General features: G+C 40.9%; 1 protein-coding gene across 2 annotated transcripts in view; it reads right to left on the bottom strand.

The window, feature by feature from the left end:
* npepps (aminopeptidase puromycin sensitive) overlaps positions 1-23,789 on the bottom strand; it is a 202,250-nt gene that overhangs the window by 19,452 nt on the left and 159,009 nt on the right. The window contains exons 18-21 of one of the 2 annotated variants that reach the window (XM_078224181.1): positions 21,156-21,298; positions 8,685-8,741; positions 4,771-4,878; positions 548-703 (exon numbers count right to left, since the gene is read on the bottom strand). In XM_078224181.1, the coding sequence (XP_078080307.1) occupies positions 548-703; positions 4,771-4,878; positions 8,685-8,741; positions 21,156-21,298 (464 nt within the window). Of the gene's footprint in view, positions 1-547; positions 704-3,101; positions 3,248-4,770; positions 4,879-8,684; positions 8,742-21,155; positions 21,299-23,789 lie in introns of those variants that run through there. The other variant, XM_078224182.1, reaches the window with a different exon arrangement.

Raw genomic sequence — 23,789 nt, 5'->3', positions numbered from 1 at the left:
ATCATATTCCTCAAACGCCCAAGAAATATTTTTTAAAAGCCATCTTAAATTTCTTGGAGTTGAAGCTTCTGTTGCAGCAGCTTAGTCTCAGTTGACGAGATCACAGATGTACCAGCTCCGTTCAAGAAACACAAGATCTGACATCTTGGCAGACAGCTCAATGATACCACAAATGGAAACATAAGCTGTGCAGAGATTAAAATAATCTGCAGCAAACTCAATTCGGGAATCTACAACTCAACTGTGTTGCCCAGCTCTTCTTGTTGTAGGACACTTCCAGCAGGAATAATGCAGCATGTATATTTTAAAAAGTAATAGTTCTGAACCGAACACCATGACTGCATCAATGTGCCACACTGTGGTATGGCAGGACATAATTCTACCACTCTCCTCTGCAAGGTCAGTCCTTTATTTCACCTGCATTAAGTGTGAGATTCACCATTGTGGGGTAATTTGAATAGCTAGATATTCCTGCTGAAGGAGGCAATGTTGAGTCCTTGAAATTAAACAGTAAAAGAAATAGGGACAATACTTTTTCTGTGTTTACCTTGATTAATCGTGATATTAAAAAGCCTCCTTGGTAGCGATTGTACAGTTCTTCCCAATTATCTTTTACAAATTTCCAGGCAGTTTTCCTACCCATTAAACTCCCACCTGACACACCACCGAGTACAAAAACAGTATCCTGTGGACGAACTTCCTCCTACAACAACAACAAGAGCACATGGTTAAGATCAAAATAACCCTTTGTAAAAAAGCATTCTCCCCCTTTGCTGTGCATCAGCTCCATGGAGGTTAAAGCACTGTGTACAGAAATAAAACCAAACAAACAATGTATTTATGGCTCACAGGCCAGAACATCTTTATCTTCTCCATTTCTTCACTAAAGGTAGTGACTCATGCTGAGGTATAGTGCTCATAGCCAATGACCGCCTGGTGCCACCTCATCCAAGTGGGCCAATGGTTCCTGCCCAGACATTTCTGTTCCATCGGGACATCACTGCTGATGGTATTCAGCTGATGTCCACACAGACTTTGTGGAAAGACTCACTGCGGCAGCAACCAGAGTCACTAGAAAGGGAAGAAAGTGGGTAATGCGAGTGGTTTTCCCTCCCACTCCTTTTCCTCATCTCTGGGGACTCTGGTCTCTGGCCTTCCCCAAAATTAAGCAACTTAGCATCTAAAACAGGGCTCATTAAGTGTACCTCCTGGACATTGTATTGACAATGCATTCAATTACCAAGCTCTGCCTTTCAATTTTACTTCATAATATTCAGCATCAGAAATTTACAGAAAACACGTGCCGAAAGTTGTCCATCTGTTTGGTGGCTAAGATTAAAGTTAGGCGGTACTGCACAACAATAAAATTTTGTTTCCTATGGGGAAGGGGTGAGAGAGAAAGAGGAAAGATGGAAAGAAACACAGTTGCCTTCATTCTGATTGTTTCCCACCTTCCGTCTCATTTGTTTTCAACTGGCATTTTGTTTAAAAGCAAATGAATACGTAGAGACAGAGCCACTGGTTTGAGAGAGGAGACGTTTAATCTTTTATATTATGTTCCAAGATTTTTATCGATTCCTTAGGGTTTATATTAGCAATTGCATGTTAATGTGAAAACAGAACACTGATAATATGCAAGGTCTTGCTCGAAACTATAATTTGGGTTCAATGTTTTTATAATCTGAATAGTACAAATTCTACTTTCATTGCTTGGGATTGTTTTAGAATTTCTGAACTTTTGAGTATTTTTCCAAACAAATTTAGAAAACCAGTAGCTTTGCCCACATGCAGGATAGCACCCAGGTTAAAACAAAAGAACAGAAGTGGTTAGGTAACATCTTACTTAGCTTTTAAAATCCTGTGGATGCAAAGAGGAAAACAGCTGAAGCATGTAGCATAGGTGCATTAAAGAGAAAGCTAGATAAACATGAGGTAGAAAGGAATAAAAGGTTATGTTTATAGAATTAGATAGGTGGGGGAAGGATTGCATGAAGATAAACAAGGGCATAAACCATTTGGGCCAAATGACCTGTTCCTGTGTGCAATGTCTACGTATTTCGAAGTAAGGATTCCTACAGCTTTCAGTCTTATCCAAGCTCTCAGTTCAACAACCGTCAATTCAAGTATTGCCAATCTCCAGTGGCTTTCACTTCCGGAGTCAGATCTTGGGTCAAGCAGGGCTCAGTGGCAATGGACAATTGAATCATGGTGCACTGATACAATTTAATTCCCTTTGTGAAGTCATATATTGAGCCCTTACTTCTATTTTTGCCTAATAATCTCCTGTGTATACTGAATGTAAATTGTCTATGTAAACTTGTCACAGTGTAATGATACCCTCCTGTCAGTGGGGGCACCACAGCAACTCATGGTGTACCAGGCTGAGGTAGGGAGTTTGTATTATAACTGTAGACTTCAAAGTTTATAGCGGAACAAGTTGACAGAAGTGTAGGCAGATGCAAGATTCATATAAATTGAGAGGAAATGCTGCGTAAGTACAATTGTATAGCAAGGTGCGATAGGGAAAGTGTTAGAGGAAGTAATTACAACAAAGACAAACTATGCACTATATGTGAGATTTTTAATGTACAAGCAACATTCCCAATGAAGTTGCAATGAGAGAGGATGTTTTATAACCAATAGGAGAATTAGCAACAAAACGTAATGGTGAAATGATGTGTAGAATAATACAAGAAACAAATGTAACTTTAATATCTTGTAGATACGTATCCACTAAATTTCTGTACATGCAGAATGCAAGAACAAAATCAACTTTCGTTTGCAAGAGGCAGCAGGGTAGTATCAGCTGATCTCGTCTGTGCACTGCCAACTGGACAGAAGGGTCCATCACCATTACAGGGACACAAAGCCTCATTTAACTGAACTTCCTCAACTTAAAACAAGGGCAAAATCTACAGGATGTTTCTTTTTGCACAATTCGGCTGCAAATGAAAACAAACTATAAACGCTACTCAAGTACAGCTTAATGAAAAGTCTATGTAATGTTTTTCCAGCATGTTCATATTAACGTAACTAAAAAAAGTAAAACACAAATTTGAAGGTTATTGCATCAGTCAAGTTTCCAACAACACTAATTTTTCTTTGATTTACTCTTTTCAAAGCGTAGTCTGCTCACACCCCCTATAAGCGCATCTCCTGTTAGTGGATCATCTCATCTCGGTGGATCATTCATGGAGAATACCGTGGCTGAGAATGTCGCGCCCTCCCAGCTGGTGGTGAGCAGATCCTGCAGGGAAAAAGAGTGACAGAAAACCTGTGGTTTAGGCCCCTGAGCAGACCAACCAGTTAGAAGACTGCGCATCAGGGGAAATGGCACAGACATGGGTCTGACAGTTGTTACAAGGGAAAATGTTGGTGGATTTGGGAGCTTGAGATATTTTCTAACTCCAAAACATCCTAAAATCAGAGTTTTAAACCCAACTCACTTTTCTGAAGGGTTCAAGAAGATGTCTCTCAACAATGGCAGGATTAAACCCTCAAATGGGCACTACAGCTTGTGTGCCTGTCGGAGAAATACGGCACAGATACCGTGACTGGTAGCTGTGTCAATTTTAGATTCCACAGAATATTTCCTGATAGAATTTTGATGAGGTAATTCACCCTTAAAATTAAAAGCTACATTACAGCTCATGTTAAATTACATCAGTAATGTAACAATATATTATCAAGTATTTGCAAATAACGGCAATTCCTAATCTCGAGTTCTCAACGTCAGGGACACATACCCATCAGATGTTAAGAACTTCCCCATGGCTTGGATAAGATGAAGGCCAGGATGGGGAAAAGAATAAGCTGTCAGCCACAAACAGCACCATTATGTTTAGCTAGTCCTTTCCTCAGAAACTTAGTGTGCAGTAGTTTGATTTTCCGCCCCTTCATTTATAAGTAGCCAATAGTACTTAGTGAATATTTATCAGCTAAAGCATTTATAAACTCAACTTTACATCCTACAACTGGTCAAATGGCAAGTAACTGTGGTTTGCTCACAGGAATGACCCAAATCAGGTGTGGGTCTTTCATTGTCTGTGGTACCAAGGACTTGTCCTTTTGGAATTTGCTGCAAAAGTTATGTCAATAAAGGAGAGGGTAAAGACTGGAGAAGTGTCGACGTACAGTGATATGTACAGTGAGGTCCTGTATCAAAGAGTGCAGCTTTGAGATCCATGGATAGAAAAAGGGGAAGAGGAATGACAGGAATTAAAGATGGTCCACTAATTAAACTTTTTGGATGCGTCAATCCTCCTTGCATCATATCACAGACAAGTTCAAGTGAAACTCACTTTGCAGATGGCAGTGGTTCTGCAGCAAAGGAATCAGGCATTATGAAGAGAATGTTTAGTTTTAAAGGTATAAAACCATAAAACCAAAAATCCTTGAACTGCCAAAAGATAAAACATGAATCTGAATTTACTACTTATTTTACAGTGGAGATTTGAGTACTGGAGGTACCATAAAACATGACTGGCACACAGCACAATGGAGAAACTACTAACTGTGAAAGAAGGTACTTATTTTCAGATGAGAAGATACTGGGTCAAGTTGCCATAAAAACATAGTGAAGTCCTGAAGGGTCTTCTCAAGCATTAGTGTTTTATTTGATGGAACACATGCAAGTAGGGTAAAGTGAAGATCTTCCTGTGACCTTTGTGTTGTGCACTTCTGTGTTATTTGCAATTTAATGCACAACAGGGAAACTGAAATGGAAGTAACCTGGGACAATCATTTGTTAGATAGTAAGAAATAACATACCGACATAGCAAAGGTCAAAACTTTCTGAATGAGGTCAGGGTGTGAGATAGCACCCAGTAACCGTTCAATTCGAACCTTCTCTTCCTGTAGATCTGCTTGGTTATGTAGCTGTAAAAGGGAATGGCATCTAATCACAATACTTTAAATAACATTTGAAAACATGCATTATATTACATTCATAAGCAACTTCCCTCTAACGGAGGGATTTATTTTATTTGTACAATCATCTTCAACAGGTGGCCAAGGACCAGCATCAGATTTTGGATTCACCACCTCACTTTTCCAATTTCTCCCTCATCTCACAAAGATAGTGTTTGTACTACATTGGGATAGAGTTCCACAGATTCCAACTGCCCTCTGTTCTTTACCTTGCGAACTATGAGAAATTAGACGCACTGAATTTTAAAGCACGGGTTCTGGCCATTTAGCACATTGTAAATGTCTTGATTCTCAAAGCACTATCCATTAGTCTCAATCCCCTTTCCATTCTCCCCAATCTATTCAATTTTTCTTTTTTCAAGTATGTATCCACTCTCCTTTTGAAAGCTATTATAATTTCTGCTTTATCACTATTTTTCATGGTCCAATCTATGCCCTAATGACTTTTCGTGTAAAGAAAAACTTCCCTTCAATTCTTCCTTTTTCTTCAAAATAGTGGAAATAGTTTTTCTGGATTGACCTTTTTAAAACTCCATCACTTTTCAGCACCCCTATCAGATTTTTCCCTTTGCTCTCATTTCTCCCATAAACTGACACAAGTTTGTTTTTTTTGAAAAGGTAAGAGAATAATTTCTGCATACTCCATTAAAGATGAAGGAATTGGTTCATAACCGACACCCAATTTCAGCGGCAACAATTTTGGTTGGTCTCGTTTCCAATATCCATTTTGATTGATTTAATGTTAACCGTGGCTCAGTGGGTAGCATTATCACCAGCGTCAGAGGCTTGTGGATTCAAACCCTATTCCAGACCCGAGCACATAATCCAGCCTGACACTCCCAAGTGCTCAATTGAGGGAAACTACAAAAGGTCGTGAATGTAGCCCAATCCATCACGCAAACCAGCCTCCCATCCATTGACTCTGTCTACACTTCCCGCTGCCTCGGAAAAGCAGCCAGCATAATTAAGGACCCTACGCACCCCGGACATACTCTCTTCCACCGGGAAAAAGATACAAAAGTCAGAGGTCACGTACTAACCGACTCAAGAACAGATTCTTCCCTGCTGCCATAAGACTTTTAAATGGCACTAAGTTGATCTTTCTCTACAACCTAGCTATGACTGTAACACTACATTCTGCACACTCTCTTCCTCTATGAGCGGTATGCTTTGCCTGAATAGCTTGCAAGAAACAATACTTTTCACTGCATACGATTACATGTGACAATAATAAATCAAATCAAATCTTCCACTTGCAGATGTCCCATTTTACAGATTAGATATTAAATCAAGACAGATCCAGAGGTGAACATAAAATATCCAGTGACACAATTCGAGAGAGAAGGAGGGGAGTTCTCCTGGTGACCTGGCCAATATTTATCCCTCAATCAACAGCATTAAAACAGAGTGTCTGCTCACTTATCTCACTGTTCTTTGTGAGTTAGATTCTATGTTACAATAGCAACTATACTTCAAAAGGGCTTTACTGATTGTGAAGGATTTGAATACGTTCTGAGGATGTGGAGATGTCAGCGTTGCACTGGGATGGACACAGTAAGAAGTCTCACAACACCAGGTTAAAGTCCAACAGGTCTATTTCATAGCACAAGCTTTTGGACCACTGCCCGTTCATCAGGTGAGGAAGGAGCAGTGCTCCGAAAGCTTGTGCTGCCAAATAAACCTGTTGGACTTTAACCTGGTGTTGTGAGACTTGGTTCTGAGGATATGGCAGATGCAAGCTCCTTCTTAATGAAATTTTCAGGCCATCAAAGGGGATTTAGCAACACAGTCCACAAAACAGGCAAATATTTCATCCAGAAAGATTTTACCTGAAATGTTATCCTGACTTTTCTCTCTACAAACTCTGACTAATTCCCCCCCATAGTCCCATTGTATTTTGTTTCTGGAAATATTTTTATCATTGGGGTTGCACAGGCCAATATGTAATGACAACCAAACCCTATGGATGGCACTGTTGTCCCGTACAATATCCCGTACACTTACAGGCTGTAAAAAAGCCAGAAAATATCTAAATGGAGCAAATGTGCAGATCTTAACCAATGTTGCTGAAAAATAAAAATAGGTTTCTAACTGTTTATTTGACCATGTTGACTATAAATAAAATTTGGCATTGATAAAGATATACAAGGAAGATATGCTCCCCGGTAGTCCTGATCTTGCCATTTACTGTCCTGCTTTAACATACAATAATGCTCAGCATTAAGCTTTTCTATTCCACTAAGAATCTCTACATCTTGACAAAGTCCCTCCCCATACACCTTACAGGCTGGGAGCTGAAACGGCGACTGGAAAAAACCTCTGAAATACTCATCAAGTCCTGATTCGATTTATTATACAGGGTGGCATTAACAATATTTCCAATCAGCAGTTTCAAAAACTGAGTGAAATGTCAGTTTTAGGTGTGAAATATTCATTACCATTTTATAATGGCTTTCTGCAGCAATGGATTTTTACATCACAGCACTCCTGATGTCTGTGTGACAATGCACAACAACACAGGCCTCGAGGATTCCAGGTACAATCTCTCCCCAGGGATACGTTAGTGTGTCTCAGTTAAGACAGCAACACAGTTGTAAGTCACCAAATTCTGCACCAAGAAACTTTAGGATGAAAATGGAGAGCTGGACAAAAACAAGAAACGCGACATTTTGAAAGTTGTGTTTGATATTTTAAAAAGGGGCATAATTACTTCAATTGTTTTTCCGTGGGACCGGCCAAAACATTAAATGCATCCGAGAACTGAATATCTTTTCAATGTAAAATTTATCGGCAGTTTTATTTATTGAAAGCATCATCTCCATCACAGACTATGACTCAGGGTGCCTGGCATCCTTAGGCACCCTTGTCCAAGTAGCTTTTAATTGTGACTCCTGAAGAGGAGCAACAGGCATTTTAGCTGCAAAAGGCAACAGCTGAACTCAATCAAAGTTGAAAGTTTAAAAAAGTTAAGTTTATTTATTAGTGTCACAAGTAGGCTTACATTAACACTGCAATGAAGTTACTGTGAAAAGTCCCTAATCTCCTACTGTGAAAATCCTATCCTCATCTATCATACCTTTCCTATAAGGATCACTATCCTAAGGAACTTCTGAACACGGCTGGGGATGGTTTGAAGAAATTATTATTGCGTCCACAACAGTTGAAAAAAAAACTTTGCATTACCAATAAGTGATGTAACTATGAAAAATAAGGATCACTGGATAGCGATCAACGATATGAATATTGGTCAACACTCTTTCTGGCTTCCCATTCAGTCACTGCCGGATGCTTCTATTGCTGATTTGACTGAAAGCATTGGGCCATAACTTCCTGGTTCCCCAGCATTGCATTTGGGCAGGGGGGTGTGGGGGGGGGGGGGGGGGGGTCTCTCATGTAAGTATACTGTCCAGAAGGGTTAACTTCCCCTGGACAATTGTGCTGGAATAGGAATCATCCGACAAAGCAATTTAACTCTCACCCAGCTTGAGTGAGGAAAGTCTGGTGAGACAGGGGTTTTGGAATTTCAACAAAGCTAAGTCCCTCCTAAGTGGCAATCTGCCAACGCTCAGAACAAAGTGGGGATCCCTTCTGGGATAATCCTGCCCTGTGATGGCTCAGGAGAAATCTGAAAATATGTTATACCACTGGTGTCTTTCTGGTTTAAATGTGAATTTACTAAAATGCGAAGACAGTAAACTGGTAAGAAGGAGAGAGAAAATCCCATCCAAGTTCAATACAAAGAAGCAGCCACCTACTTTCAACATTGCGTCTAGTGTTGTAGAGTCTCCATGCTTCAGGACTGTTAAATATACCTGAGGAGAGAACACAAGACAGTTTATTTCCTAATGGAAAGTATTGTATTCTCCTTACTGTTGGCAGTTCAGTTAAAAAGGTCAAGGTCATAACAGTATTTCCATTTAGAGTGGAGCCTCGATTATCAGCCATAACAGAGGGCCCCTGCCAGATTCTGGAATAGCAGGGGTTCCACAGAGCACACTGCAGAATGCAATTGTTACAAATCAGACAGTCCTTTAAATTCCACTCATAGCTATGCACATATAAACGCAAGTTGCTGTTATTACAAAGTATTAGTAAGTTTTGTATTTGTCTTGTTAAAGTATATTTAAGGCGGCCAAGTTATATGCATACTTTAAACATTACCCAATGAACTGAAAAGTGTTTTGGAACTACATAAATGCAAATTTTTCAAGTCTTTGGTTAACATTTTGAAATGGATTACCACAGGTGGCAAAACGGATTCAAGTAAAATGCAAAAACCTAATCAAGAATGCTCCTACTTTATCAGATTACCAGCTGTCCGAGATCTTAATTTGACATTCCAACTGCCATGAAACGTTTTACGGACAATGGGAGCATTGATAATTGAGGTTAGTCTGCAAGCAGTCTAGTTCAAAATTTCAGCTGCTGTTAAAGTGGCAGATTCTGTAATTGTTCTTGTTAAAATCACTGAATATTTTGATTAATCAGTCTCCTGTTTGTATATATTTCAAAAATGTTAATTAAATGTTTCTGATATCAGAATATTTCTATTTATCAATTTCATTCTCCTCCCTGGTATTTCGTTCCTCTCCTCGAGGTCAAAGAAAACTAGAATATGACCCAGTCTAGTCAGATTGTGGTCCAAATCTCAGAGCTGCTGTGTCACTCACAGTGACTTTGGTATCCCTAGGTTTAGCTATTCCAATACACTGTTAGCTGGCACCCTACGTTCTACCCTCTAAATTTCAGATCATCTAAAGCACTGCTGCCAGTGTTATATCTCAGTGTTCATTGGCAGAATTGACTTGAGGTCTGGCAACACATTTTAAAATTTTCCTAGTTTTCAAATTCCTCCCTGGTCTTTACCTCTCCATATTTTTGTGATCTCCTCCAGCCTTACAAATGGCTGGTCATTTATGACTAACATTGGGAGAAATTTCTTCACTCAGAGGGCTGCAAATCGTTGGAATTCTCTATCCCAACATTGCGTATGTTTCAAACTGAAAGATAAAGTAAAAGTAAAGTTTATTTATTAGTGTCACAAGTAGGCTTACAGTCACACTGCAATGAAGCCAGTGTGAAAATCCCCTAGTCGCCACACTCTGGCGCCTGTTCGGGTACACTGAGGGAGAATTTAGCATGGCCAATGCTAGGCGCATCTGCACATCTTTGGATTGTGGGAGGAAACCCACGCAGACACAGGGAGAACGCGCAAACTCCGCACAGACAGTGACCCAAGCCGACAATCGAACTCGGGTCCCTGGCGCTGTGAGGCAGTAGTGCTAACCACTGTAAAAGCTTTGGTCTGTCAGGGAATCAAGGGGAGAGGGTGGGAAGTTGAGTTGAATTAGAAAATCAACCATAATTGTATCAACCAGCAAACTAAGTCACATGGTCTACTCCTGCTCCTATTTATGTTCGCCTGATAACCCCGAGCTCCTCCAATTCTGGACTTCTCAACACCCTTGGTATTAATTGCTCTGAGACTTCAGCTGACAAAGGCCTAAGCTCTGGAATTCCCTCTCTAAACTTCTCATCTCCTTTAAGACACGGCTTTAAAAAAATGACAAATAAAAACTTAAAACCTACCTCCTTACTAAACATTTGGTCTAATGTTTCCTTATGTGGCTTAGTGTCAAACTTTGTTTGATAATGCTCCTGTGAAGCGCCTTGGGAAATTTTACTACATTATAAATGCAAGCTGTTGTTCCAATTTATATTCAAATATTTGAAGTGATAAAGTTAAATTAAAATCATCCTCGTTGGGGCTGTGAGACTGTGATCCATTTCAATATTAATTAGAAAAAAAACGATGCAACTTACAACTTCTCAGTGTCACTTCCTTGAAATAATATCAGTTTATGATCATGACCTATATTGATCCAAATGGAAACTTAAACACCGTCATTCAGAGTACCAGAAAAAGTAGTTTTTACTTCGCATTAAACCAATTATAAAGCTCAACAATGTGCCATACTATCCACAGCACTGACCTACATTTAACAGCATTCTATAGGCGAGGCTGATAATCCTGTGTGAGGAATACTCCTTCGATAGTCAAAGGGTTACAGCTTGCTGTAACCTTCACTCATAATTAGAATCAATAGAATGTAAAGCATTAATGACAGGCCAGTCCCCTGAGGCATTGTGCAAGGTTGATTCTGAATGGGGAGCTTGATTTGATATTTAGACACTGACTGGTATGTAGCTTTAAAGACACTTCTCATGCAATCCTTGTGGGGATTTGGTCCAAATAAGTCTGGGGTCAGCCATGGGCTAAGTACAGCTGTTGGTGATTTCCCCAGTTCCACAGCTGCTTGCCCTCTCTAATAGTTAGAGTTAAGAAAGTATTAATTGCTGATTTCCTCTCTTTATAAACACTTTAAAAAAAATACTATCCAGCTCTGATTTGTTGGTGTTTATGCAAGTTGTCGTCTTGGGGGGGATGTGGGTAGGTGATGAATACTTAATAAAAACTTCTCTATAGGCTCTGTACACTCACACTATAAGACCATAAGACCATAAGACATAGGAGCGGAAGTAAGGCCATTCGGCCCATCGAGTCCACTCCACCATTCAATCATGGTTGATTTCAACTCCATTTACCCGCTCTCTCCCCATAGCCCTTAATTCCTCGAGAACTAGCACATATATTATAGACCAACTGGATAATAAACTGCAAATTACTTGCCAATTAACAAATCTGATACCATCACAAGGTACTTCTTCAAGTGTGAAGATGACACTGCAACGAGAGGGTGCACAGTGATACTGAAAGCTGCTGCCCAATTCCAAGACCCTGAAAAGAACTGACTGTATTGATCAGAACTAATGCATTTAGGAAAGTAACTGAACAAATGTTTTACACTGATAGTTCATAATATCTGAACCCTTTCATTAACTCTCAGGTTGTATCGCTCTGCCAAGTATTCATTACAGAAGGACTGTTTCTCCACTGCAATTGCAAAACAAAATGGTCTGCATCACATGATATCCAATCACTCTGGCTAATCTCACTCCTGCTCTACAAATAGAGAATATTTCAAAATGAAACTTTATCAATCAACACTGAAAACAAAATGCCACTACCCAATCCTTTCAAAACTCCTGCTTACTAATTCTGCCCCAGTCCAGGTGTTTCCTTTCCCCGGTTAGATTTGTGGGTTCATTCAGATTATTTTTTCTTTATGTAGGAAAGATAACACAATGAAGCCTCTCCACCAGATCAGACTTTAGTGCCAGGCTGTCATTTTATGTTTGTACCCACATTTCAGTCTTGGCCAGCATTATCTATTGTACAGTTTACAAGAAAATCCACACTATAAATAACTCGATGTGTGAAGGGAACCATTCAAGCTAAAGGCTGCACTGAAGCTTTGAATTTCTTAAGCTTTATTCACACTTGCTGTGAATTTACTCTGTTCAACTGCTGGCTTATAACTTGCTACTCGCTTTCCACTGTCCGACTGACATCCATGCTCTAATCCCACAGCTTGCTTTACCTGACTGCTGCCTTGTTCATGTCAATTTGAGTTCTGTAGAAGGGTCATTTAGATCCGAAACATTAACTCTTTGTTTCTCTCCACAGATGCTTCCACACCTGCTGAGTTTTCCCAGCATTTTCTGTTTTTAATTCCGATTTCCAGAATCTGCAGTATTTAGTTTTTATATAGTTTATTTATAATCTGCTTGATTAGTGACCCAGAAATGAATATACCTCTGGCACGGCACCTGATGCACTACTGTATAGAAAAAGGGGAATAAAGATGGCAAGGAAAGATGTTTTAAAAATATATCTGACATCGTGAGACTGGTACATTTTTTAAAATCCCCCTCACTTAAGGTTTTTGTTCGCCATTGTATAGTTACCTAAGATACGTCACCCAAGTTGCCTTGACCCTCAATATCTGCAGGCTGCCCAACTACAGGGCACACTCACCCGTCCTCCAATATCCATAAACAAAAGTGATCAGTTACTGATTTTACTTTCTCTCACCTCAACTAATGAGTGATGCCACCACAAATCAGCTGAATGTTATAAATAGAAATATTTGTGCAGGTTTTTAAAAAGAACCCATTCAGGCAAAATAATTGGCATTATGTTGTGAATGTTACAAAATGGCTGTGTAGCTCATTATCTCACTGTTAGTGCAATGCTGCAACTGGCACTTTGGTCACCCCTCCCAGCAGCCAGTTTTCAGCCCCATTGATGATGTTACAGGACTTAAAAGGTGAGAAAAATAATGAATCTCACCCCAAACAAGATAGCTGCCTAGCTCAGAGATTAGAAATTATGTTCTAAAAGGCTGTTGTGTTGGTGACAGATCTGCAGAGTTACACTTGCATAGAGAATGTCGCGAGCAACAAGAACATTCCCACACAGCATGTTACATTCCTACAGAATGAATTCTGGAGATCAGTCATGTTGTGTTTTGACAGTTTCTCTCTCCAGACTGCAGAACACATTTCAGATATTCCTTTGCAAGTTTATGTACGCACTGTTGCTTCCAATTTACATTTGTGATTAGGGTTGTGGGCACCGACCTTCACAGATACCACTGGAAAGATACGCAAAGACAGTCAACAAATGGACATTACTAGTCTGCTCCTTATCTGAACCAAAAACAAAATGAAATAAATTGCATTTATATAGCTTTTCAGAACCTCAAGGCATCACAAAGTACATTACAGTCAATTACGTACTGAAGTTTAGTCACTGTTGTAATGTCGGAAAAGGAGACAGCCAACTTGTGCACAGCAGAATCCCACAAACAACAACATGGTAACAACCAGATCATCTATTTTAGTCACACTGGTCAAATGTCAAACATTTGCCAGTACATCCGGGAGAACACCCCTGCTCTTATTTAAAGTAGCACTGTGGGATCTTTTACATCCACCTGAGGGGGCAGACATCTCATTCACCTTGGACAGTGCAGCACTCCCTCAAAACTGCATTGTGGTAGTGGCTGGCATTATCTAACACTGGAGGAACTTCAGCCATCCCATTCTGATCACAATGCTGTCAGTAGCTGTCTGTGTGCAGTGACAGTGCGACAACAAATATATTTTGCAACTCTTGCAAATCCACACAATCTAATCACAACTTCAGTCTGGTGTTAAATGATACCATCGGCAGTATTTTCTTTGTTTAGTGAAGCGGTACTGTTGTTTGAACAATGCTAATACGTAATGCTCTCTGTGGGATGTGTGGAGAAAGGGTCACATAGAGGAAAAGAGAGAAGTCTTGGACCTGGACTCACTACCAAGTTAGCCAACAGTTCCCAATAAAGCAAGGCAGCACTGCACGGGTATATGGCACGGGGAGCAAGGAAGAAGAAAGGTGTTTCAAACTGCAGAGGTCACGTTATCTGATGTGCCAAAGTGTTTAAAAATCGGGTTTAAGCACATTGTTGGGATGAAAAAGGCAAGATTTACCCTGCACATATAGTTAATCTGTATCTATCTTAACCGATGTGAATCATTAAAATTACATGTAGGTGTCACTTTCCACAGTGACTCATTGAACAAGGCACCAGTTTTATTGGAACAGTGAGGGTGGCACAACTCAAAGGATGAATCTTTTTCACTTACAAAGCACATAAGATTTTTTTTTGATTTGTCACATGTATTAGTATACAGTGAAAAGAACTAAATAAATAAATCAGGGAGGAAATTAGACGGGTAAATTGGAAGGAGGCATTCTTGGGGAAAAGTACCGAAGGAAAGTGGAGGATTTTCAAGGAATGTTTGTCTGGAGCTCTGCATGACAACGTTCCGATGAGACAGGGGGGTGTTGGTAGGGTACAGGAACCGTGGTGCACGAAGGTTGTGATGAACCTGGTGAATAAGAAAAGAGAGGCGTACAGAAGGTTCAGAGAGCTAGGAGGTGTTAAGGATTTAGAGGAGTATACGGGATGTAGGAAGGAGCTTAAGAAGGAAATTAGGAGAGCGAGAAGGGGTCATGAGAAGACCTTGGTGGGTAAGATTAAGGAGAATCCCAAGGCTTTCTACAAATATGTCAAGAGTAAAAGGATGAGATGTGAAGGCATAGGACCCTTAAAAGGTGAAGGGGGAAAAGTTTGTGCGGAACCGTTAGAAATGGCGGAGGTGCTTAATGAATACTTTACCTCGGTATTCACGGTGGAAAGGGATCTGGGTGGTTGTACTGCTGGTTTGCGGTGGACAGAAAGGATCGAGCATGTGGACATAAAGAAAGAGGATGTGTTGGAACTATTGAATGGCATCAAGGTTGGTAAGTCGCCGGGACCGGATGGGATGTACCCCAGGTTACTGTGGGAGGCGAGGGAGGAGATTGCGGAGCCTTTGGCGATGATCTTTGCATCGTCGATGGAGACGGGAGAGGTTCCGGAGGATTGGAGGATTGCAGATGTGGTCCCTATATTCAAGAAAGGGAACAGGGACAGCCCGGGAAATTACCGACCGGTGAGTCTAACCTCAGTGGTTGGTAAGTTGATGGAGAGGATCCTGAGAGACAGGATTTATGATCATCTAGAGAAGTTTAGTATGATCAAAAGTAGTCAGCATGGCTTTGTCAAGGGCAGGTCGTGCCTTACGAGCCTGGTTGAGTTCTTTGAAAATGTGACCAAACACATTGACGAAGGAAGAGCGGTGGATGTGGTCTATATGGACTTCAGCAAGGCGTTCGATAAGGTCCCCCATGCAAGACTTCTTGAGAAAGTGAGAGGGCATGGGATCCAAGGGGCTGTTGCCTTGTGGATCCAGAACTGGCTTGCCTGCAGAAGGCAGAGAGTGGCTGTGGAGGGGTCTTTCTCTGCATGGAGGTCAGTGACCAGTGGAGTGCCCCAGGGATCTGTTCTGGGACCCTTGCTGTTTGTCATTTTCATAAATGACCTGGATGAGGAAGTGGAGGGATGGGTTGGTAAGTTTGCTGACGACACCAAGGTAGGTGGTGTTGTGGATAGTTTGGAGGGATGTCAGAAGTTGCAGCGAGACATAGATAGAATGCAAGACTGGGCGGAGAAGTGGCAGATGGACTTCAACCCGGATAAGTGTGTAGTGATCCATTTTGGCAGATCCAATGGGATGAAGCAGCAGTATAATATGAAGGGTACCATTCTTAGCAGTGTAGAGGGTCAGAAGGACCTTGGGGTCCGGGTCCATAGGACTCTTAAATCGGCCTCGCAGGTGGAGGATGCGGTCAAGAAGGCGTACGGCGTACTAGCCTTCATTAATCGAGGGATTGAGTTTAGGAGTCGGGAGATAATGCTGCAGCTTTATAGGACCCTGGTTAGACCCCACTTGGAGTACTGCGCGCAGTTCTGGTCACCTCATTACAGGAAAGATGTTGAAGCCATTGAAAGGGTGCAGAGGAGATTTACAAGGATGTTGCCTGGATTGGGGGGCATGCCTTATGAGGATAGGTTGAGGGAGCTTGGTCTCTTCTCCCTGGAGAGACGAAGGATGAGAGGTGACCTGATAGAGGTTTACAAGATGTTGAGGGGTCTGGATAGGGTAGACTCTCAGAGGCTATTTCCAAGGGCTGAAATGGTTGCTACGAGAGGACACAGGTTTAAGGTGCTGGGGGGTAGGTACAGAGGAGATGTCAGGGGTAAGTGTTTCACTCAGAGGGTGGTGGGTGAGTGGAATCGGCTGACGTCGGTGGTGGTGGAGGCAAACTCGTTGGGGTCTTTTAAGAGACTTCTGGATGAGTACATGGGATTTAATGGGATTGAGGGCTATAGATAGGCCTAGAGGTAGGGATATGATCAGCGCAACTTGTGGGCCGAAGGGCCTGTTTGTGCTGTGGCTTTCTATGTTCTATGTTCTAAATAGGAATGAACCACAGTGAAAAAGGTACAACATAAAAAGTGCTTCATACTGAGTTTTGCAAATTCTTCCTTTAAAACATTACCATAGCGACAGGAAACAATCAATAACATGAAAAGAGGAGACAGTACGATAGTGGTACAGTCACTGGACTAGTAGTCCACAGGCCTAGGCTAATGATCTGGGGATATGGGTTCAAATCCCACCATGATAGCGAGTGGAATTTAAATTCAATCTGGAACTGAAAGCTAGTCTCCATATTGGTGACCATGAAGCAATCATCAGTTGTTGTAAAAACCCATCTGGTTCATTAATGTCCTTTAGGAAAGGAAATCTATTATCCTTACCCGGTCTGGCCTACATGTGACTCCAGACTCTGAGCAATGTGGTTGACTCTTACCACCCACTGAAATGGCATCGCAAGCTACTCAGTTTAATTAGGGTGGGTCAGCACTCAACCCCGCATTGCATGAAAAAAAGCACAATGCAGATTGGCAGTAATCAATAGGACAAAAATTTTCCCAAACTCTATCACAATAATGCATTATATAGCTGCGTGGAAGTTAGAAAATGTAAAATAAAATGTTTCCTTTCAACCCAATTGAAAGATAAAATGCTTCTTTTATGATTCACATTGAGTTGACCTTAAAGTGATGCAAGCTTTAATTCCCTCAGAGCACGAATGGGCCTTATTCATTTTTTGCAGCAATGAAGGCAGACCAGACTAAACTCGATCTGGGCACTACTCTGGATTATTAGTTTAGTGTACTTATTCTGACTCTCCTTAACGAGGTAATCTGCTTCATGGGACTTTCCTTTCATTACATATGCTAAATACACAAGTTCCTCATGGTCTGCAAGCCTTCACGACAGACGTCACAAACACATCCAATACCCTGAGTGCACATCTGAATGGTGCTCATCACGGTGGCTCACAAGGGAGTGAAGCAGTGGTTCGTAAAATGTTAGAAAAAAAAATTAAAATCACAACTTCTCACTATCACCAACAACAGGAATATATTCGCATTGAATAGGAGATTGGTAGAGTCTTGCAGCAAATGAACCATTTTAGCCCATCCTAACCTTTTCAAAGAGTTAACCAATTAGTCCCACTAACCCCTGCTCTTCCCCCTTAGCTCTGCAATGCTCTGCCCTTCACGCATTTAACCAATTCCCTGATTAAAATTATTGCTGAATCTGCTTCCACCAACCCTTCAGGTGGTGCAACCCAAGTCATCACAGTGGTGTTAAAAAAAAAAACCTCTCTATAACTTAGTTATGTCCTTTTGGCCTTTAACCTGAAATCAGTGTCCTCTGGTCACCAACATTCCTGCTGGTGGAAACAGTTTCTCCTGATTCACTCAAACAAAATCCTTTACCATTTTGAACGTCTTTACAAAATTCCCCCTTAATTTCCTCTGCTCTGAGGGAGACTATTCCCAGACCTTCAAAATCGTACATCTTTTACTGTTATTAATTAAAAATCTAATTAGGATTGACAATTTACACTGGACCATGACTTGAACAAGAGTTTGGAGAAAATAAATTGCATTTATATAGCACCTTAACACAGTGTAAATGTCATACTGCTTTAGAGACAAAAATGGATGCTGAACAGAAGGATTAATGGAGGTGATAGAAGACAAAGCTTTTCAAGTTGTAGAGAGTTAGCTATTTAAATCCATTTTATTTCAGGATGTTTTCTATTTCAGATTCTCTCACGGGCAATTCCCAACTTGCTGTGTTCTGCAATGATTCCACGCCTTGATATCTAGGTAAATATTGTAGTTTGCCCCCAAGATAACAAGAACCCTTCTTTAGATTATTTCATCAAATGATTCAATCCCACACCTCCATGGGATCCTCCTGCTCTCCAGAAGGTGCAGAATAACACCAGAGCAGACCTTGTTTTAGGTGTTAGCTGCTGTTTATTAAGCAGATACATTTTTGGGTCTTTATTTTTTTTTAAACTCTCTACTGCAGCTTGGATCACTCTCATGGGTGAGACCCAACTTCTCGTACCTTTGAGAGTGTCTTCCCTTGCCGCGAGATCTAGGTAAGCTTTCGGTAATGCATCTGGGAAACGCAGAGCAAACCCTGTCTGGAAATTGCTTTTAGCTACTGGACTTAGGCCTTCATAAGATCTCACTCCAGTCCTTGAAAGCAATAGAGCATCACATGAGATCTTGTTTTAAGTTTAAAATATCAAGTAATTTGATCTGTTAATAAAAATGAACACACATAAAAACAGTCGCAATATAATCTAACTGCAAGTAGACAAAATAATAAAAATATCACAATTCTACGAACTAAGCTAATTCTTTGCAAAAACAGTCCATCTGTTCTTGTTTAAGAACATCAAACTGGCAGGAGTAACTGGTTACTTCTTAGGTTTTAAATTGCTTCCTCTGTTGGGATTTCCCGAATGCTCCTGACTTAAACAAAATAATGTTACTTTTATATCCCAGAGAAAACATTATCTGGGCTTCCTGGATTTTGAATATCTGACCTCTCAAATTAAAAAATGAAAAGTACAAACTGAACTGTTGATCACATAACTTTGTTGATTTTTGAATTATTGCTCTCAAACCCGTAAGCAATGTGTAACACTAGTAAAATAACATGAACACAAGCATTTGAACTTGAGTCCTTTTTCAAAAAAAATATTGTTCATGAAGTCCACATACGTTGGTGTGGATACGTTATTCACCTGCCTGATTATAGAATTCCCAGAACCTATAGTGATTTGCAATTTGGATAATGCAACACAGATGGACAGATAAAATGCTGGGAAGACATAGTAAAAGCAACTTAAAATTTTCCAATATCAACCTAAGCATCTGGGAAAACAGACACCGATATAGATGGCAACACGTTTGCTGAGATATTTTGAATGTATGTGAAAATGGCAAGGTTGCAAGATCTAACTACCAAAGTGTTGGGACACCAGGCAACTCATTTAACCATCTAATTTGCCTTTCAACAGACACATCTGGCTGTGTAAGTAGGTATCTCCCACCCCCAACAACTTCTGCCACCGGGGCCACTGCCAGTGTGTGAAGGTGCCAGCACAATCAAGGCACCCTCCCAATGGCAGTCCAGGTGGCCATCACTAAAGGCTCCATGCCCAATGATAGTGCCATGCACTGGAAGGCCACAACAGAGTCTGCCATTACTCCTGTGGAGGGATAGGTCTCCCTGCCATCCCAACGACCCTAATGACTTTGGCCTCTCTATCTGATGCCTCCATGTTGAGGGACCTCTTACCGGGCTCCCATCTTCAGGAACTCACCCACCATCTTTTCGAACTGGCCAGACAGGAGACCGCCTCCCAGGTGGCAACATGCATGGGCTTTAGAACCCAAGATGGGTCTGATTTTGAGGTCCCGATGCCTGTGGAAATTCCAGCCATTAATCTCTAATCTGTTTCCTGCCTCCCAAACAATTATTGACCCATGTCACCAGGTTCCCTCCAGTTCTATACACTGTGTTCTGTGTTCAATCATACCAAATGTCTTCTGGAAGTCCATATAGACAACATTCATACACATTCCCATATCGACATATGTCACATGAAGTCAGCGGTTCAAGAACACAACATACCACCACCTCCTCACAGGCAATTAGGGTTGGGCACTAAATGCTTTATTTGACAGCGATACTCACATCCATTGAAAGGAGAAAAATATCCCATAAATGAATTGGAAAATAAAAAGCAACCCCTCAAAAAAAAAATGAAGAAACCAGATTAGTCAGACACAACCTCGTCTTCACAAATCCATGCTGCTTCTCTGAGCATTTGGGCAAGTACCGGTTGATCAGTCACCGATCATAGATTGCAATGACTTCTCCACATTTGACATTCTGTAGTTTCTGGTTCCTCTCTCCCTTCCTTTTTAAATAACCAGGAGCAAACCAGCAGCTGAGAAGCTGAGCCTGTCCTCCATGGTAATTGACAAAAAAGGTTTCACAACAGTTTCCACTTTTTCACTAACTTCAGAAGTTGTTTGGTCAACCAACATGTAAAATATAACATATATATAAAATATAACTTCCAAAATCTATACAAATAATACAGACTATTGTTTGTTTGATAGCCTCCGACAAACTTCCTGATTACAAATACCTTGTAAACATAGATCAGAATCAAGAAACAGCACTAACTCAGACAAATAATGTGTTCATCAGCAGTTCCTCACTCTGCAACTTCCCACCAAATATCACAACAATCTATGGGTGGGACATGATTTGAGTTAAGCTTTTTTTTTTACAATAACAAAATTCACAATATCAATAACCAAAAGAAGTCACAGACAAAATCTCTTCATTTTTGTCATTCTTCTCCCCTCATAAATAAAACAAAAAGAACACTGTACCAAAGCAACTCTTGAAGTATTAAATTAACCCAAACTTACAGGACTACGTAGATCAGCAGGCAAGAATTGTTTTCCTTCAACATGATCCTTAAACCTGCGCCTTGCTTCCTCTATGGTTGGTTGGTGCCCAGCTTTTCCCAGCTTTCCCAGGACCAAGCCTCTCAGCAGTGCATCTAGGTGACCTGAGACAAAACAGGAAACTATCAATAGCGCCTTCTTTTAAAAGACAAAACAAGAATTCAAATTTCCTAACCATACAATTCTAATGTAGGCGGAGGATGTGTAAGCAAACCATATGGCTTAATGTATACAAAGATAGACACAATGTATTAAAATGCAGCATTTATGTAAACAGCATTTCTGAAGAATGCAGTGGGTTGGGGGAGGGCATGGAGGAAGAATTCTGATGCGTTTTTAAATTCTTCTTTGGCTGTCACTGAGAAGCCCATATTTTCTGTTCAATTCTAATTGACCTTAGACCATTAAAATGTCAATCACATCATGCGAGACTGGAGTCACTTCTGGCCAGACTGAGTGGAGGAGGAGGAGGAGGTGGCAAAACTTTGCCTTGAGGCACAGGAACCAGTTCGCTTTTTGCGACAATTCTTTTTCTAGTGGCAGATCTCAAATTACGGGGTCTAGTGAATTAAAATCTACAACTTGCCATAGTGGGAACCGAATTCATTCATAACAAAGAACAAAGAAAATTACAGCACAGGAACAGGCCCTTCGGCCCTCCAAGCCTGCACTGACCATGCTGCCTGACTTAAATAAAACCTCCGATCCTTCCGGGGACCATATCCCTCTATTCCCATCCTATTCATGTATTTGTCCAGACGCCCCTTAAAAGTCACTACTGTATCCGCTTCCACTATCTCCCCCGGCAACGAGTTCCAGGCACCCACCAACCTCTGCGTAAAAAAATCTGCCTCGTACATCTCCTTTAAACCTTGCCCCTCGCACCTTAAACCTGTGCCCCCTAGTAATTGAATCTTGCACCCTGGGAAAAAGCTTCTGACTATCCACTCTGTCCATGCCTCTCAATCTTGTAGACTTCTATCAGGCCGCCCCTCAACCTCCTTCGTTCCAGTGAGAACAAACCAAGTTTCTCCAACCTCTCCTCATAGCTAATGCCCTCCATACCAGGCAACATCCTGGTAAATCTTTTCTGTACCCTCTCTAAAGCCTCCCTAAACCTCTGGGTCATCACTCCAGTTTGAATCCCTAGATTACCATAACCTACTGTATATTCTTTCTGCACAAGTCATAGGGCCCATAGACAATCCCCCATACACCATGATACAGAACTACTCAAAACTTAACAAGTTTAGTTAAACATGAACTGCCCTTCACAAATCCCGTTATCTGTTCAATCGACCTTTTTCTTCTCATACCTAATGTGGAAACTATAAGTCCCTGGAGATTTATCTCTCTCAAACCCCATTATTTCCATTGTTTTTATTTAAATCAAATTTACAAAGTTTTATAACGCGATCTATTTTTAGGTTTCTTGATTGTGTAGATATTTCGTTTGCTTCTTTTAGTGTCGCTTGTTTCTGTCATTAATGGACCCATTAAACTGTTTTGTTCGAGGTGCTTAGGGATCAAATCCATTGTTGGTGTCAGAACAGGATGAACGACAGAGTCGGAAACATCCATTCTCCTGAAGGTTGGTTACTCAATTTCAGAGAAATGAATATTCATTTGTCCTCTACACCAAAGGAGAAGAACATTTTGGTGGGAAATAAAAATAGTATTTGCTTCTATTATAAACTTCAGTACTTGGCAGATCAATATTTAAATTATAAAGCAAGGGAAATGCTACGATTTAGTTGTTGTAAAACTCTTAACAGGGTGAGCTGTATATTTATCATCCTTGTCAGAAAAACACATCATATAAGTAAAAAAAAATTAAGTGTCACAGGGAAAAGGCAGAGGAATGGGAGTAGGTGAGTAGAGTTGGCACGGTAGCACAGTGGTTAGCACTGCTGCTTCACAGCTCCAGGGTCCCGGGTTCGATTCCCGGCTCGGGTCACTGTCTGTGTGGAGTTTGCACATTCTCCTCGTGTCTGCGTGGGTTTCCTCCGGGTGCTCCGGTTTCCTCCCACAGTCCAAAGGTGTGCGGGTTAGGTTGATTGGCCAGGTTAAAAAAAAAAAAAAATTGCCCCTTAGAGTCCTGGGATGCGTAGGTTAGAGGAATTAGCGGGTAAAATATGTGGGGGTAGGGCCCGGGTGGGATTGTGGTCGGTGCAGACTCGATGGGCCGAATGGCCTCCTTCCGCACTGTAGGGTTTCTATGATTCTATGATTCTATGAGACATGACGGGCCTAATGTCTTCCTTCTGTGCTGTCACCATTTTATGATTCGATTCTGTAAGTGACCAATACACTAATGCTTCATGACCATCTTCAATCCCACTCGATGCAATCCATATGCTATTCTTTAACAGAGTAAGAAGTTTAACAACACCAGGTTAAAGTCCAACAGGTTTATTTGGTAGCAAAAGCCACACAAGCTTTCGAGGCTCTAAGCCCCTTCTTCAGGTGAGTGGGAATTCTGTTCACAAACAGAACTTATAAAGACACAGACTCAATTTACATGAATAATGGTTGGAATGCGAATACTTACAACTAATCCAGTCTTTAAGAAACAAAACAATGGGAGTGGAGAGA

The sequence above is a fragment of the Mustelus asterias genome, chromosome 11 (assembly GCF_964213995.1).
Source record: "Mustelus asterias chromosome 11, sMusAst1.hap1.1, whole genome shotgun sequence".
NCBI lineage: Eukaryota > Metazoa > Chordata > Chondrichthyes > Carcharhiniformes > Triakidae > Mustelus > Mustelus asterias.
The sequence above is the reverse complement of the archived record's forward strand: the minus strand, read 5'-3'. Positions and strand labels throughout refer to the sequence as shown.